The sequence below is a fragment of the Panthera pardus genome, unplaced genomic scaffold (genome assembly GCF_024362965.1).
Source record: "Panthera pardus isolate Hobbes unplaced genomic scaffold, ASM2436296v1 HiC_scaffold_24, whole genome shotgun sequence".
Lineage (NCBI taxonomy): Eukaryota > Metazoa > Chordata > Mammalia > Carnivora > Felidae > Panthera > Panthera pardus.
This window is the reverse complement of record NW_026526810.1, coordinates 124,217,949-124,231,565: the sequence shown is the minus strand read 5'-3', so window position 1 is coordinate 124,231,565 and position 13,617 is coordinate 124,217,949. Positions and strand designations below refer to the sequence as shown.

Here is a 13,617-nt window from a genome sequence, read left to right as displayed (position 1 = left end):
CTTTTTGAGTACGTGCATTAGTAAGCACTGAAATTTGTTAACTGTTGTGGGTCAAGCACTTACTGAAGTAGGTATTAACTTCTACTTTTTATAGATAAAGAAACATACCCTAAAGTAATTTGCCCAAGGTCAAAAAGCCAGCATATGGGAGAACCCATGTATTATTTTGAGTTCTTACTCTCATGCTATCAAAACTTTAAGCCAATAGTTTTATTTTTATTAAATTAAAGCTTCTAATTTATGTCTAAGAATCATTTATAACTAAAAATTGAAGCATATACCTATGAACATTTTAGGTTTGACGTAAACATTTTGTAACTTGCCCATTCTTAGTAGACAAAAACTATTTACAAATTTTATATAGTATGCATGAACATAGTCCAGAATACAAATAACTGATTCTTATACATGCTCCTTCTGTTTGGTAATTCTTACCAGGAGTATGAAATTGTAAAATTTAAAGTATATAATCTTGATATATTTCTAAGTTTTATATACAACAAAATATTTTAATAAACTTATTTTGCTACAAAAAAAAGATGTGCTAATGTTCAAAATGCTTCATTGTGAACTTTAAAAAAAAAAGCAATTTCAGTATATAATAAACTAGTTGACTGTCCTTTGAACAAAGCCAATTATTCTAAAGAAAGATTTTTATCGTAAGCATTCATGGAAAATTCTCTATAGACTTCAATGAACATCGTGAACAAACTAAAGATACCGTCATATGCATTTTTGTCAGAGATCAAAATAACATATTCTAAATCAGTAGTTTATAATCTTTTTATTACCCCTCAAACACCTCTCATGAACAGCATGCCTTGAAAAATTATGTGAACCAAACTGCAAATATTAATTATCAATTTATTTTTCAACCCTTCTGAATCAAAGCTTTATATTATAATTTTCTGATTAGCTCCCCACAAGACAGTAATTAATTGCAACTTTATAGTGGAGAAACCTGGTAGGCACCAACTTAACCAAGTGACCAAAGTTGATATAACCAATAACAGAACAAATAGAAATCATCTGCCTCTGGATATGACGTACTAAGATGGACACACACTGCTTTTATTACTGCTAAAAATGTATAATGTGATCTAGTAATGAGGAAACATCAGACAAACCCCACTGAGGAACATTCAACAAAATAATCTGCATTCTTTAAAATGTCAAAATGTTGGAAGATAAAAAAGACCCAGAAACTTTTCCAGATTAAAAGAGACATGGAAATAAAAATGCAACATGTGAATAGGATCCTGGATCCTACTGAAAAATTTTTAAATTTTTCCTATAAAGGACATTAATTGGACAATGGGCAAAATTCGAATAACGTTTATAGATTAAATAACAGTAATGTATCAATGTTCATTTGCTCCTGCGCCACCCTCTGTTTTTAGTAATCTCTGCAGGATTGTAACAGAACAGGGTCTCTCTCTATGTTCTTGCCCTTGCCCCAGCCGACCATTGATGCTTGTCACTCATAAACTTGTGGTGGGAAATAGGGGAGATGTTCCTGGTCCTTTTTGTCCAGCCTCTTGGGCTTCGTCAGGCCTGTGAGTCTGGCCTGGCAGTTAGACTTTTTTAGTACTCCTGCCCTCTCCCCAGGACAGTCAAATGCTACCTTGTATCTCTGATCTTATTTGGGGGAGTTTTCTGTTCCCAGCCCAGTAGTATCAGACCTCTGCTTTGTGTTGGTATTTATACGGTATTCCTGGACCCAAGTGGATTTCCTGCACCTCCCTGAAAGCTGATAGATTTTGTAACTACCCCTCCCCTATCAGCAGTGGATCTTTGTCTGAGGCCCATGGTCCAGGTTAGTGGGCAGAGTTGTCTGCCTGTTCCCTAACAGCAGCCAACCACCTATCAGGCCTGTGTGCCTGTACCACAAAGGGGGCCACTGTCCATTTTTGTGCTCTCCCCCTGCTCTGATTTCTTCCTCATGAAAGCCCTCAAGGAGTTTATAGCTGCTAGGGGAGTCCAACATTAATGAATTGTGCAAGTAGGTGTAAAATTACAATTTTGATAAGTCTTTAAAAAACTTTTTTAACATTTATTTTTGAGAGAGAGACACACACACAGAGAGTGGGCACACGGGAGGCGCAGAGAGAGAGGGAGACACAGAATCCAAAGCAGGTTCCAGGCTCTGAGCTGTCAGCACAGAGCCAGACACGGGGCCCGAACTCATGAGCAGTGAGATCATGACCTGAGCTGAAGTCAGATGCTTAACCGACTGAGCCACCCAGGTGCCCATGACTTTGATAAGTATTATCAAAGTATTATAACTGGTGTTATAAGAGTGTATAAGAAGAGGAGTGATGTCCTCAGGCTATTCAGGAATCGACTCAGGAATGACTACAGAGTACCAGTCAACCAGATGAAGGGCCTAGAGGAAGATCAGCATATAGAAAAGCCCTGTGGCAAGGTAACATGACTTGTTCTAGGAAACAAAAGAAAACAAGAAGTCTAGGGTGGCAGGAGGGCCAAGAGAGTGGGAGAGGGTGTGAAATGAAGGTGGAGAAATAGGAGCCAGTCCCTAGTGGGCTTCCTGGCCTAGTTAAGGATTTGGTCTGTCTTTTAAAACAGTAGGGGGGCGCCTGGGTGGCGCAGTCGGTTAAGCGTCCAACTTCAGCCAGGTCACGATCTCGCGGTCCATGAGTTGGAGCCCCGAGTCAGGCTCTGGGCTGATGGCTCGGAGCCTGTTTCCGATTCTGTGTCTCCCTCTTTCTCTGCCCCTCCCCCGTTCATGCTCTGTCTCTCTCTGTCCCAAAAATAAATAAAAAACGTTGAAAAAAAAAATTAAAAAAAATAAAAATAAAAATAAAACAGTAGGAAGCCTCTGGAGAATTTCAAGTTCGTGTTGGTGGTGGTAGGGGGAGTAATTTTAATGAGATTTGCAAAAACTAATATTTAAGCAACATATAGTTCAGATCCTACAATGTTTATATTCTGCATATTGAAGACTTTGAGTTCTTGAAGATAAACCAGAATGTACTAGAAGGAACCACAAATAAGAGAGTAAATAAGATTCGAACTACTCAGTGATATGCCAGTATTTTGTATTTGGTTATAGAAAGGGCACTGGAAAGTGACCTCTCTACACTGTATTAGATGGAGGTAAGTTGTAATTCAAAAGAAATTTTACATTAGCTTATTTAGTCACATTTAATTACGTGGCCTTATATCGTGAAATAAATTACCAGCAAATCTATATTCAGAAACATTTAGTTTAGTTTTAAAGTAAGGTATAGTTTTAAAGGGCTACATAATATGTAAATCAAATATTTATTGAATCTCATAGGGTGCATAGAACAAAATAATGTAAAATGTAAAGATACTGCTTAGAGATAGTGTTTTATTTGCTGATTAAAGTACTTTCCTGCTATAGGAAACTCTGTGGCTTTGAAATATATATGGTATTTTACTCCTGTCTTTTATACATCCTGGCTTTATCTCTTTTTAGCTCCAATTATCATATCTCTTCTTTCTGGAACTGTGGTATCTACAACCAGACTGTGGCTGCCTTACCAGGAAATGTCCTCCTATATCAAAATCAGCTTCAGGCTAATCTTTTCATAAATACTTGGCAGCTAAGTTTATTTTTTTGCACAACCTATAGTAAATCTACTTTTGTTTCTTATCTTTCTTACATCTCTTTTTAAAATTAGAGTAGGTGGGGTGCCTGGGTGGCTCAGTCAGTTGAGCATCGGACTTTGGCTCAGGTCATGATCCCATGGTCCATGAGTTTGAGCCCCATATCCGGGTTTGTGCTGACAGCTCGGAGCCTGGAGCCTGCTTTGGATTCTGTGTCTCCCTCTTTTTGACCCTCCTCTGTTCATGCTCTGTCTCTCTCTGTCTCAAAAATAAATAAGCATTTAAAAATAAAAATAAAAAAATAGAGTAGGTGTTGATCAGTAGAATTCAATAAAGTCTCTTTTGATAAGAGCGTGATTATGATTATTTTGTAATTTTTAGGTACGGTATTTGATCTATTAAAATGTATATAGGGGCACCTGGGTGGCTCAGTCAGTTAAGCATCTGACTTCAGCTCAGGTCATGGTCTCATGGTTTGTGGGTTTGAGCCCTGCATTGGGCTTTGTGCTGACAGCTCAGAGCCTGGAGCCTGCTTCAGATTCTGTGTCTCCCTCTCTCACTATCCCTCTCCTGCTCACGTTCTCTCTCTCTCTCTCTCTCTCTCTCTCTCTGTCAAAAATAAAACATTAAAAAATGTATATATATATTTATATATAATTCACTTATTAACATACATTTTCACTTGTTTTTAAAGGTACTTATGTCTTTATCTTGTTTTCTTCTTTGGAACATAAATTTTTCAAAGCACAGACTGTGGGTTCATTTTCCTTGATCGCTCCTCCATAGTACCATAGTGATTCACACATGGGTGCTCCATTTATGTTTCACCATGATTATGGCAGTGGTTCTTAACCTTTTTCTTCCTGTGGCATGCTTTTGAACAATGGAAGTTTTGGTGATCTATTTGAAGGCATTACAAACATGAAGCGCCTTGAAACAAGTCAACAATAAAGAGAGTAATCAGTACTACTGTATATAATAATATCTTTCAGTATTTGTGCAAGCATCTATGGCCTTGAAGGTGTTCTATTAAAAGTTCATTGAGCAAAATGGTCTCACGTTTTCTTTATCAGATTGATGTTAAGATGTGCATCTTACTTCCTAATGGTAGCTAGTTATACAACTGCTGTGCTGAGGACCACAGGACACTTGGCATGTAACTATGCCGTCCAAATCTTTGCACTAAGAGACTTGACAAACTCTAGCATGGCTTTAATAGTTTAAGACCATGATTGTAGAATTACTCATCCCCCTTAAAACGCCTGCCCGAGAAAGCTCAATGCTGCCAGCAGTATTTACTGTTTGTTCCAGCCAACACCTGGTAATAGGGCCATGTTCTCCCTCTTAGAGCAGTTACTTTAGAAAGCTTGCAATTATATGTCCATTCTCTGCCCTTTGAGATGTAAATCTACCACCCCAAATTATTTCCTCAAGGACTGGAGAGTTGTCTCTTTGAAATGCAAGCATTCTGGGAGACAACTCTCACCCTCAGTCCCTGCATCTGCATAAATAATTTCCTAAAATTCAATATGATAAATATTAAATGGAGGATAAGGGACTAACTTTGGTGCCTGCCTTGCTTCAACTTGTACCGATACCTCCTGTCATAAAGATAGAAGTTTAATGGGACACCTGGGTGGCTCAGTTGGTTAAGCGTCCGACTTTGGCTCAGGCCGTGATCTCATAGTCTATGAGTTTGAGCCCTGCATCAGGCTCTGTGCTGACAGCTCAGAGCCTGGAGCCTCCTTTGGATTCTGTGTCTCCCTTTTTCTCTGACCCTCTCCTGCTCATGCTGTGCCTCTCTCTCTCTCTCTCTCTCTCTCTAAGTAAAGGTTAAAAAAAATTTTTTTTTAAGATAGAAGTTTATTTCTCCTCCAAATAAGCTCCACTTGACAAAGCCAGGTGTCCTAGTTATATGGACTAATGCCTCTTAACACCCTGCCATTCCTTTTCCTTAGCACACGCACACTTTTAAAAAATCGCTATCCTGGGGCACCTGGGTGGCTCAGTCGGTTAAGCATCCGACATCGTCTCAGTTCATGATCTCATGAGTTCAAGCCCCACGTCTGGCTCTCTGTTGTCATCACAGGGCCCGTTTTGGATCTTCTGTCCCTCTCTTTCTGCCCCTCCCCCACTCATTCTCTCCCTCTCTCTCTCTCTCTCTCTCTCTCTCTCAAATAAATAAACATTAAAAAATTCTCTATCCTTTTATTTCAGGGAAGTTGAGTTCAGTATACGCTGAACCCTCTTCCCTACTGCAATAATATTATTGATAAAATCTGTCCTCACTGCTTTAACTAGTGTCCAGTTTGTCTTTGACAATAATATATTGCATAACCTGCTTAAGTCAATGTTCGCAATTGCTGCAGAAATATATTTTATGTGTTGATCATGGTTTGGTAGCATTTGCACTCAGGAAGTAAGCACTTGGCTGCTGCCAGGTGGATCTATGTTAGGAGACAATATTTCATGGTTCTCCTGTGCTTTTGCACATCTTGTTTGCAGAGGCACTGACTGCCTTTGTCCCAGACCAGCTTCTCAGGGATGTCTGTGTGGTAAACAACCTTGGAAGATAAAGACAGCATCTCTCTCTCTGGAGCAAAGGGCAGGTTTATTTATTGTCCAGTATAGTAAAGATCACATCTCCCTTGTGGACAAGGGTTAAAGAGGCTTATTGCCCATTATAATAGACTTAGGATCTCTGACCTTGGTTGAAATTCCTCTCCTTAATGCAACTCATTGTGTGTGCAATTACTATCGGGCCCCCTTTATGATACTCTGTGGGAATTGGGGCTCTCTGAGCCCATGGCCCAGAGATCACAGAAGAAGCTGGGTGATGCAACATGGAAGTGTGGGCATACCCACCATGAGGTAAGCCTCAACCAGTGGGAGAGGAGGGGGCTGGACAAATAAATGACCCCTCTTTCCTCTTTCTTCTTTTCTCTCCATTTTCTAAATCCTGATTTAAAAAATCTTTTTCAATATTCTATTACAGGAAATTTCCAATGTTACCAAAATTTATTTGAAAACCTAATTTTCAATGGTTTATAATATTTTTCATATGGGCTGAATCTTTTTACTTAAAGTTTTCCCTATGGTTGGACAGTTAGGTTTCTTTAATTTTATTGTTCTAAATTATGCCATCGGAAATATTTTGGTGCACGAATCTTGATCTGCATTTTATTATTATTATTATTATTATTATTATTATTATTATTATTATTTTGCTATGACCGTTAGCTAGGTGAGAAATTAGTGAGTCATAGGATAAGGACATTTCAAGTCTTAAGATGTCTAAGTTGCTTCTAGAAAAATTTTTTGACATGGGAGTGGCCTGATCAGATCCATGATTTTTGCAGATAACAAAGGTTGCAGAATCTAGGGAATGGATAATTAGAATTCGAACTGAACTATGGCAATGGATATTGAGAGGGTGTGGATATAGAGATGGGAATGGAATTTAGAAATATTTCTAAAATAGAGTAGAAAGGAGTTGGTAACTGGGTATGGAAGATGAGAAACGGCAAGGAACTAAAGACAAATGCCTAGCTTTCCAACCCACCTAACTGGAGGAATACCAATGTTGTTAAAACAGAAAAAGAAGATGGCGGAGGGATATGGGGGCTGGGTTGCTCAATTAATTGAGCATCTGACTTGTTTTCTGCTTAGGTCATGATCTCACGGTTTGTGAGATCAAGCCTTGCATTGGGCTCTGTGCTGACAGCACGGAACCTGATTGGGATTCTCTCTCTGTCCCTCTCTCTCTCTGCCCATGCCCTGCCTTCTCTCTCTCTCTCAGGAAAAAATAAACATTAAAAAAAAGAAGATGGCAAGGTGCGTACAAGTGTAGAAGACAATTTGGTTGGAGACTACTTTTACTTGAATTATATACCAGTTTTTAGAGGCTTTAGGTGAAATCTAGCCAAGTATTTGAAATATGGTTGCTGATGGACAAAATCTGTTGCTTTGGCATCTGGGCCTATCTCTAGAATTGTTTTAGAGGAGGGTATTTGGGTGGCAATCTGTTAGAAAAAGTTTTGTCTCAAAGATGCATTTATTTACCAGACACCTGTTATTTTTCAAAAATTTAGATTGCATGTGTATTTAGTTAGGTAAGTGGATGTTGGGTAATACTAAAGCAACAAGTCAAGCCTGGGTAGCCACTGCTGGCTTCCATTCCTTCTTATTCTGGTAATAATGACTTCAATTTTCCTTGGGAGCATTAACCCTCTCCCATTCTCCCCTCCTATGGTTTTAGCACACTTGGCACTACTCTATGGATCCAGGCGTTGGGCACGTATCTAAACTCAGCCAATCGGAGACAATGGAGCTGAAGTCTAGGAGTTTCCAGGGGAACTGAAAAAAAAAAAAAAAAAGCTCTTTCCATAGGGACTGCTAAGGAAATATGTTGTAGAATTGGAGCTGTTGGCAGCTATTTTGCTTGTCTGGTAATGGAGTCAACCCAAAGGAAAACAGAATGGATGACCTGGCTCCAAACACGTCACTTGAGCCCTAAGATCCAAATGCATTGATGCCAGTTACAGTTTCAGTCCTATGTGGCATTAAAATTCCTTTTCTTAAGCCATTTTGAGTGGGTTTCTGTCATATACAGCCACAGAAGTGCTGACAAATATGGTATAGGGGATCAGAAGAAGGTTCAAGTTTTCAAAAGCTTCAACAATTCAAGATAAAACTAAGAAGAATCCTATTGTGACTACACAAGTGTTCTCTTTTATATTTAGTGGCTGAAATGTATGGAATGTCTACTGTAGTGCCAGGCACTGTGTTAGGCTCTATACGTACAGGTTAATTATAGGTTAATTAAAGGTTAATTATACAGGTTAATTAAAGGTATAGTTACAGAAATATATTTACGTACAGCTTATTAAAATATGAAAATAATTCATAAATGGGCTGAATTAGCTAGCTACGATTAACATAAATTTTGACTTCTGTATTTTGTATATTTTGCCTTATATTTCTTTTGTAAACCTGAGGGTAGTTCAAATCATTAGCCAGCAAGTAATTTGTTGTTTACTTTAATTTTAGAAATATTTCAAATATTTGGAATATAAAGCTCCATACTAAGAACTCAAGTTTCGTGACATAGATTACCAAAGGGCATGGGAGCTTTTATTTAAAATGTTTAATAAATGTCCACTTGTTGATGTATAGAGTTTTGGGGGTCGGTCTTTCTCTTGCATCCTTATTTGTAGTACCTTCAAAAGTTACTGATGGTGTGGCATCTTATCTAGTAATACAAGCTTGATTAAGCTTTATGATGTGATATTAGTGAAAACAGATTATATAAAGTTGTAGGAGTAAGAACTAATCAGGTTTGGGTTTTTTCCTGTAATATCCATGAAGGTTTCTTTTTTTTTTTTTAGCCATCTTTGTGCCTCAACTGTCTATTTGGTCTTCAGTTGTCAGTTGAGGATGCTTTAATTAAGAATGTTTTTGCTTCACACTCCACCCTTGGGTCATTAAAAATTGTTATGGAAAATATGATAATGGAAAAATAAATTATTTAAATCTGTTATTAATATGAGTATTTAAATATGTAACACGGGATCCATAAGACATTGTACTGAAAAATCTGAATCGGAACAAAGTACTTCTTATTCTTCACCATGCTGCATCTCATAAAAATTACATAGAACTAGCAATTGATGTACCACAAATATAGAGCGAGAAAATATTTCGTCTTTTCTAAGTTCACTGCTTAAATTTAGATAATCAGCAAGTTTTTCTTTTTCTCAACAGGGGTTTTCAGGGAACTCACTAGTGAGTTAGCAAACATATTCCTAAGAAAAAGACAAAAAACAAAACAAATACAGGTGATAAAGAGAAATTGTATGTGCCTTTGTCCAGAGAACCTCATAGAGGACTTTTTATGGCTTCAGAGCCACTTCTCAGGCCTGAGTTCTCTTTTCTTTCCAGCAGGTGTTCAATCTGAATTCCTTTTCTCCTTCTGCTGAGATTGTTGTTATCTGAGTCAAAAACAAGCTGTGAAGTGAGGCCCACTTCCCCCCAAGCTTGTTCACCACTCCCTTTTAATTTTTGGCTGCTCTGGAAATTAGGACAAGGGCCCATTTCATTACAAAAGTTTTATAGCTAATCACTGAGAATAACAAAAATAACAAGCTTGAGGACTTCTGAAAGGTCAGAAACTTTATGAAGTCCTTACAGTGTTTCTTTCCTGCATCACACTCCCTCACTACCCTATATATATCGTGAAATACAGGGCATTTGATTTTTACTTCCAACCTTTCTGGGGGAGTTCACAAATCTGCTCAACCTTCAGAATTTACTTTTCATGAACTTTGTGTAAATTCCTTGCTCTGAGATGGTGTTTCCCTGCCTGTATACTAGAAGTCACAACCAAAAGGTGGAAAGGTATCTCTTGTCTCAAGTTGGTAATTTGCATCTTTGAAGAAGCAGAGGAAGCAGGTAACATCCATTCCAAGGTACAGGTACCCTATAGGAAACACCTTTGTGTAGACACATTTCTTGAAAGGATACTAGTTTATTATAGTTCTTGTCAGATTTTCAAGTTTTGGTATTTCCCAGGGAAACCGAAACTGATTTTTTAGACATAGAGGACTCATATTAGTATTTTTTTGTTATAAACCTTGTGGCTATCATCCTGCACTTAAAACCTTTAAAAGTATGGATTTCAAATTATTTTTACAAGTATTGTAATCCTGTGAGGGGGGGGGCACTTAGAAAACTGAGTAGGAGAGGAACTGACATAGTGAGGAATTCATTGCTTCCAGTATTTTTGTTTCAGTCACATTCTCCATTATCACAATACTCAAGCCATCTTACTTCACCATTGCTACAATGCAAGAAATATCAACAGTTTATTGGTATGCAAAATAGGAACTAAAAAATAAATTCAGGTACCATAGCTATTTATTAAGAAATCGGACCTAGTGTGTCATTTTACGATCTACATCAGTTTTAAGGTCACCTGCACAAATAAGAAAATGTACACTTAGAAAGTCAGGCTTTATCTCCAATGTCTGGTATAGTGAGCAGCATGAAGCAGTAAGAAACAAACAACACGCGCGCGCGCGTACACGCGCTAAGTACCAGGGAAAAAATGAGATTAGCATCCTGGGGTTGATTCTCCCAGGCAAAGACATAGCCCAGACAGGGCCTTTCGAGACAGGCGCTTCCCCTACTCCCAGTAGTAGGAGGTGGAGGGTCGCCGATGGTCCGCGCGGGGTCTGGGCAGCTTCGCAAGGGCTCAGCGCGTGAAGGAGGCTGGGGAAGCTCGGGTGCTAGTCTCTGGGGAAGAGCGACCCGGCTGAGGTCCCCCGGAGCTAGCGGTGCCCTTACGGTCCCCAGTTGAGAAGGGCGGGGCGAAACGGGCGGGGGCGGCGACGGCGGCGGCGGCGGGGGGCGGGGCCGCGCGAGGCCGCGCCGCCGCTTTTCTCAGCTCGGGGTCGCGCGGCGCGGGCCCGCCGGGCTGGGGAAAGAGGCCGCGGCCGGGCGCGAACGCCGCAGGTGACCCGGGCGGGGAGCAGGCTGCGCGGGCGGCTGCTGAGGAGTGAAGGCGGGGGGCGGAACCTCGCTCGGCTCCGCTCACAGCCTGGGCGCTGCGGGCTGCGGAGACGAGCCGAGCTGAGGCGGGAGAAGGGGCGCGAGACACCCCACTTGACGGCCGGCGGCGCCCGCGGCCCTCAGAATGTTCCGCGAGGCGAGGGTTCTCCTCCCGCCCGTGGGCTGAGGCGGCGGCGGCAGAGGCCAGAAGGAGCGACATGCACCTGTCCGGCGCGGCTTAGAGGTCGCGGCAGGCGGGAAGTCCCGGCCGCCAGCGGGAGGGCTTTCTTGGCCGGGCCGCGGCCGCCTGCCGCTGCCGCGGGCCCAAGCCGGAGCGGCGGGGTGGGCGCCCCGACATGGCGGCCCGGAGCGCCCCGAACTGCCACCTGCGACTCGAGTGGGTGTACGGCTACCGGGGCCACCAGTGCCGCAACAACCTCTACTACACGGCGGCCAAGGAGATCGTGTACTTCGTGGCCGGCGTCGGCGTGGTGTACAGCCCGCGGGAGCACCGGCAGAAGTTCTACCGGGGCCACAGCGACGACATCATCAGGTACGGGGGAGGGGGGCGGCCGTCGCCCGTGCGAACCGCTCGCGGAGTTGGCACTTGCGCGTCATTCCGGGTGCGGTGACCCGCTGCTGCAGGGAGCATCACCCCGGACGGAAACCCACCAGTGTCTTGTCCCGGATCCACCCTGGTGACACCCGGCGAACCCCTTTCCGTCTCGGTGTTCTAGAGTCTCTCCCTTGCGTCGGTGCGGAGCCACCGGGCGTTCGGTTTTATGGCTTTGTGCCCTTCTCCCTCCTTCGAATTTATGAAAACTGCAAAAAGGTTATTTTGGTAGCGGTTTACTCCTTTAAATCCCGTCAGAGATTTCTTATTAAACGAATTCCGAGAGGGCCCGGGAGAAATCCTTTACCTAATGGGAAACTGATAAAGGCACCGCAAGCTGTGGGCTCTCAAATACTGGTCCTGGGAAGCGCCCCCAGTAGCATCCTGGAGGGCACTCACCTCCTGGCCATAATGATTAGTTCGGGTTTCACTGCCTCCTGTTATCAGATAGAAGAGAAACCCCGGCAGCCTTCAGGTGATTCATTGGAAATTAAAAATCTGCACACCTAAGGGCACTTTGGTGGGGGGGGGTGGGGGGGTGGGGTTCAGCTGAACAAGCAGCTGAAAGTGAGTCTACTGATTTCCAATTCTCATTTCCTCTCAAGGACTCCTGAATAGATTTAGCGTTTTTTATTTAAATCACTTTTTTTTTTTTTGCATTGTAATTCTGTTTTCAATGCTTGTTTACATTTTAGTGAGCCGGTATATTTGAAATGTAATTTCCAATCAGTGTCTCCGCAGGACTTTTCCGACAAAGTTAAAAGCTGCAGAAATTCTCCTAGGCTATCGGTTATGCTTCAAGCACAGCATTTTTGTCCTTGACAGGAGAATACCTTTTAAAACATTCTGGGAATGTGTTTGTGGGCTGCTGCTTTTTTTTTTTTTTTTTTTTTTTTAACAAGAGATTCTGTGATTTGACTTGATTACTAAGTTATACTCCCTTCTTTATGTTCCACAGGATTTAAATCGGGCATTTGAAATCCAGTAGCTTGGTTTGGTGTTTTGTAGGCAAGATGCTCTGGCACTTGAATTCTGTAAATAACAGAGTTGTACTGCTAGTTTGCATGTCTGTGCCTGTGTGGTTTGTAAACGGGAAAAGGGGGCCTAAAGGTAGAGCAAGATGGAGTAAAGATAAGGACAGCAGAAATTGACATTCTGGAATAGGGAATGAGGTGGTATTTTTGTTCGTTGCTTGTGATTCACCCCAAGAGTAGAATGTGCCCCAGTTCTTTGTCGTTTTCCCTAATAGTTTCCGCTTTCTCTCTTTTTTCTTGTGTTGGGTCTCTCACAATACAGGGAGGGTAGCTTTAGTTAGCTGAAGCAGCCTCAGCTGAAGCCTTCTTCCGGATAGTATGTTTGTCGGGTTGAATTCGGTAGGTGTGATGGGTGTGAAGGATTTTGAGGTCTTCTCATGGTGCACTTCTATTGTTTTTACTTCTTGGTAGTTGAGAGCAGGATGGTACTAAGGCCTTCTGAAACTACATATGGTGTATTTGACAGGGATAAATGATGTTGTGTTTATCCTGCAGCAATTAAAGCTATATTATATGTCACACTGAGTTTTTATAATTGTGTTTCAGTAAACATATATATATCTGACTAATTTTTGCCATAAATGGATGCATGCTTATGATTTTATGCAAATGATTCATCCTTAAAATAATTTCTAACAAGAAGGTTTCCCCAAAAATTGCAGTGGGGTACTAAAATCTGAATCATGTAGTATCTTGAAATTGGTGGCATATATTTAATACAGTATCAAGATTATAACATAAACATCAGTGAATGAAAGGGCTCTGGAAATTTTATTTCAGCCAATAATGACACAAATCATTCTTGTGAAATAGATCCAACAGATTTTC

General features: G+C 41.3%; 1 protein-coding gene across 9 annotated transcripts in view; it reads left to right on the top strand.

Annotated features, from left to right (window-relative positions):
* The first annotated feature begins 11,383 nt into the window (after positions 1–11,383).
* The window catches only part of EML5 (EMAP like 5), a 184,474-nt gene continuing 182,240 nt past the window's right edge, over positions 11,384–13,617 (top strand). For 5 of the 9 annotated variants that reach the window (XM_053889692.1, XM_019461971.2, XM_019461970.2 and 2 more), the window contains exon 1: positions 11,387–11,695. In XM_053889692.1, coding sequence (XP_053745667.1) covers positions 11,499–11,695 — 197 coding nt within the window. In that variant the 5' untranslated portion in view covers positions 11,387–11,498. Of the gene's footprint in view, positions 11,696–13,617 lie in introns of all 9 variants that reach the window. The other 4 variants (XM_053889695.1, XM_053889696.1, XM_053889697.1 and 1 more) reach the window with 2 other exon arrangements.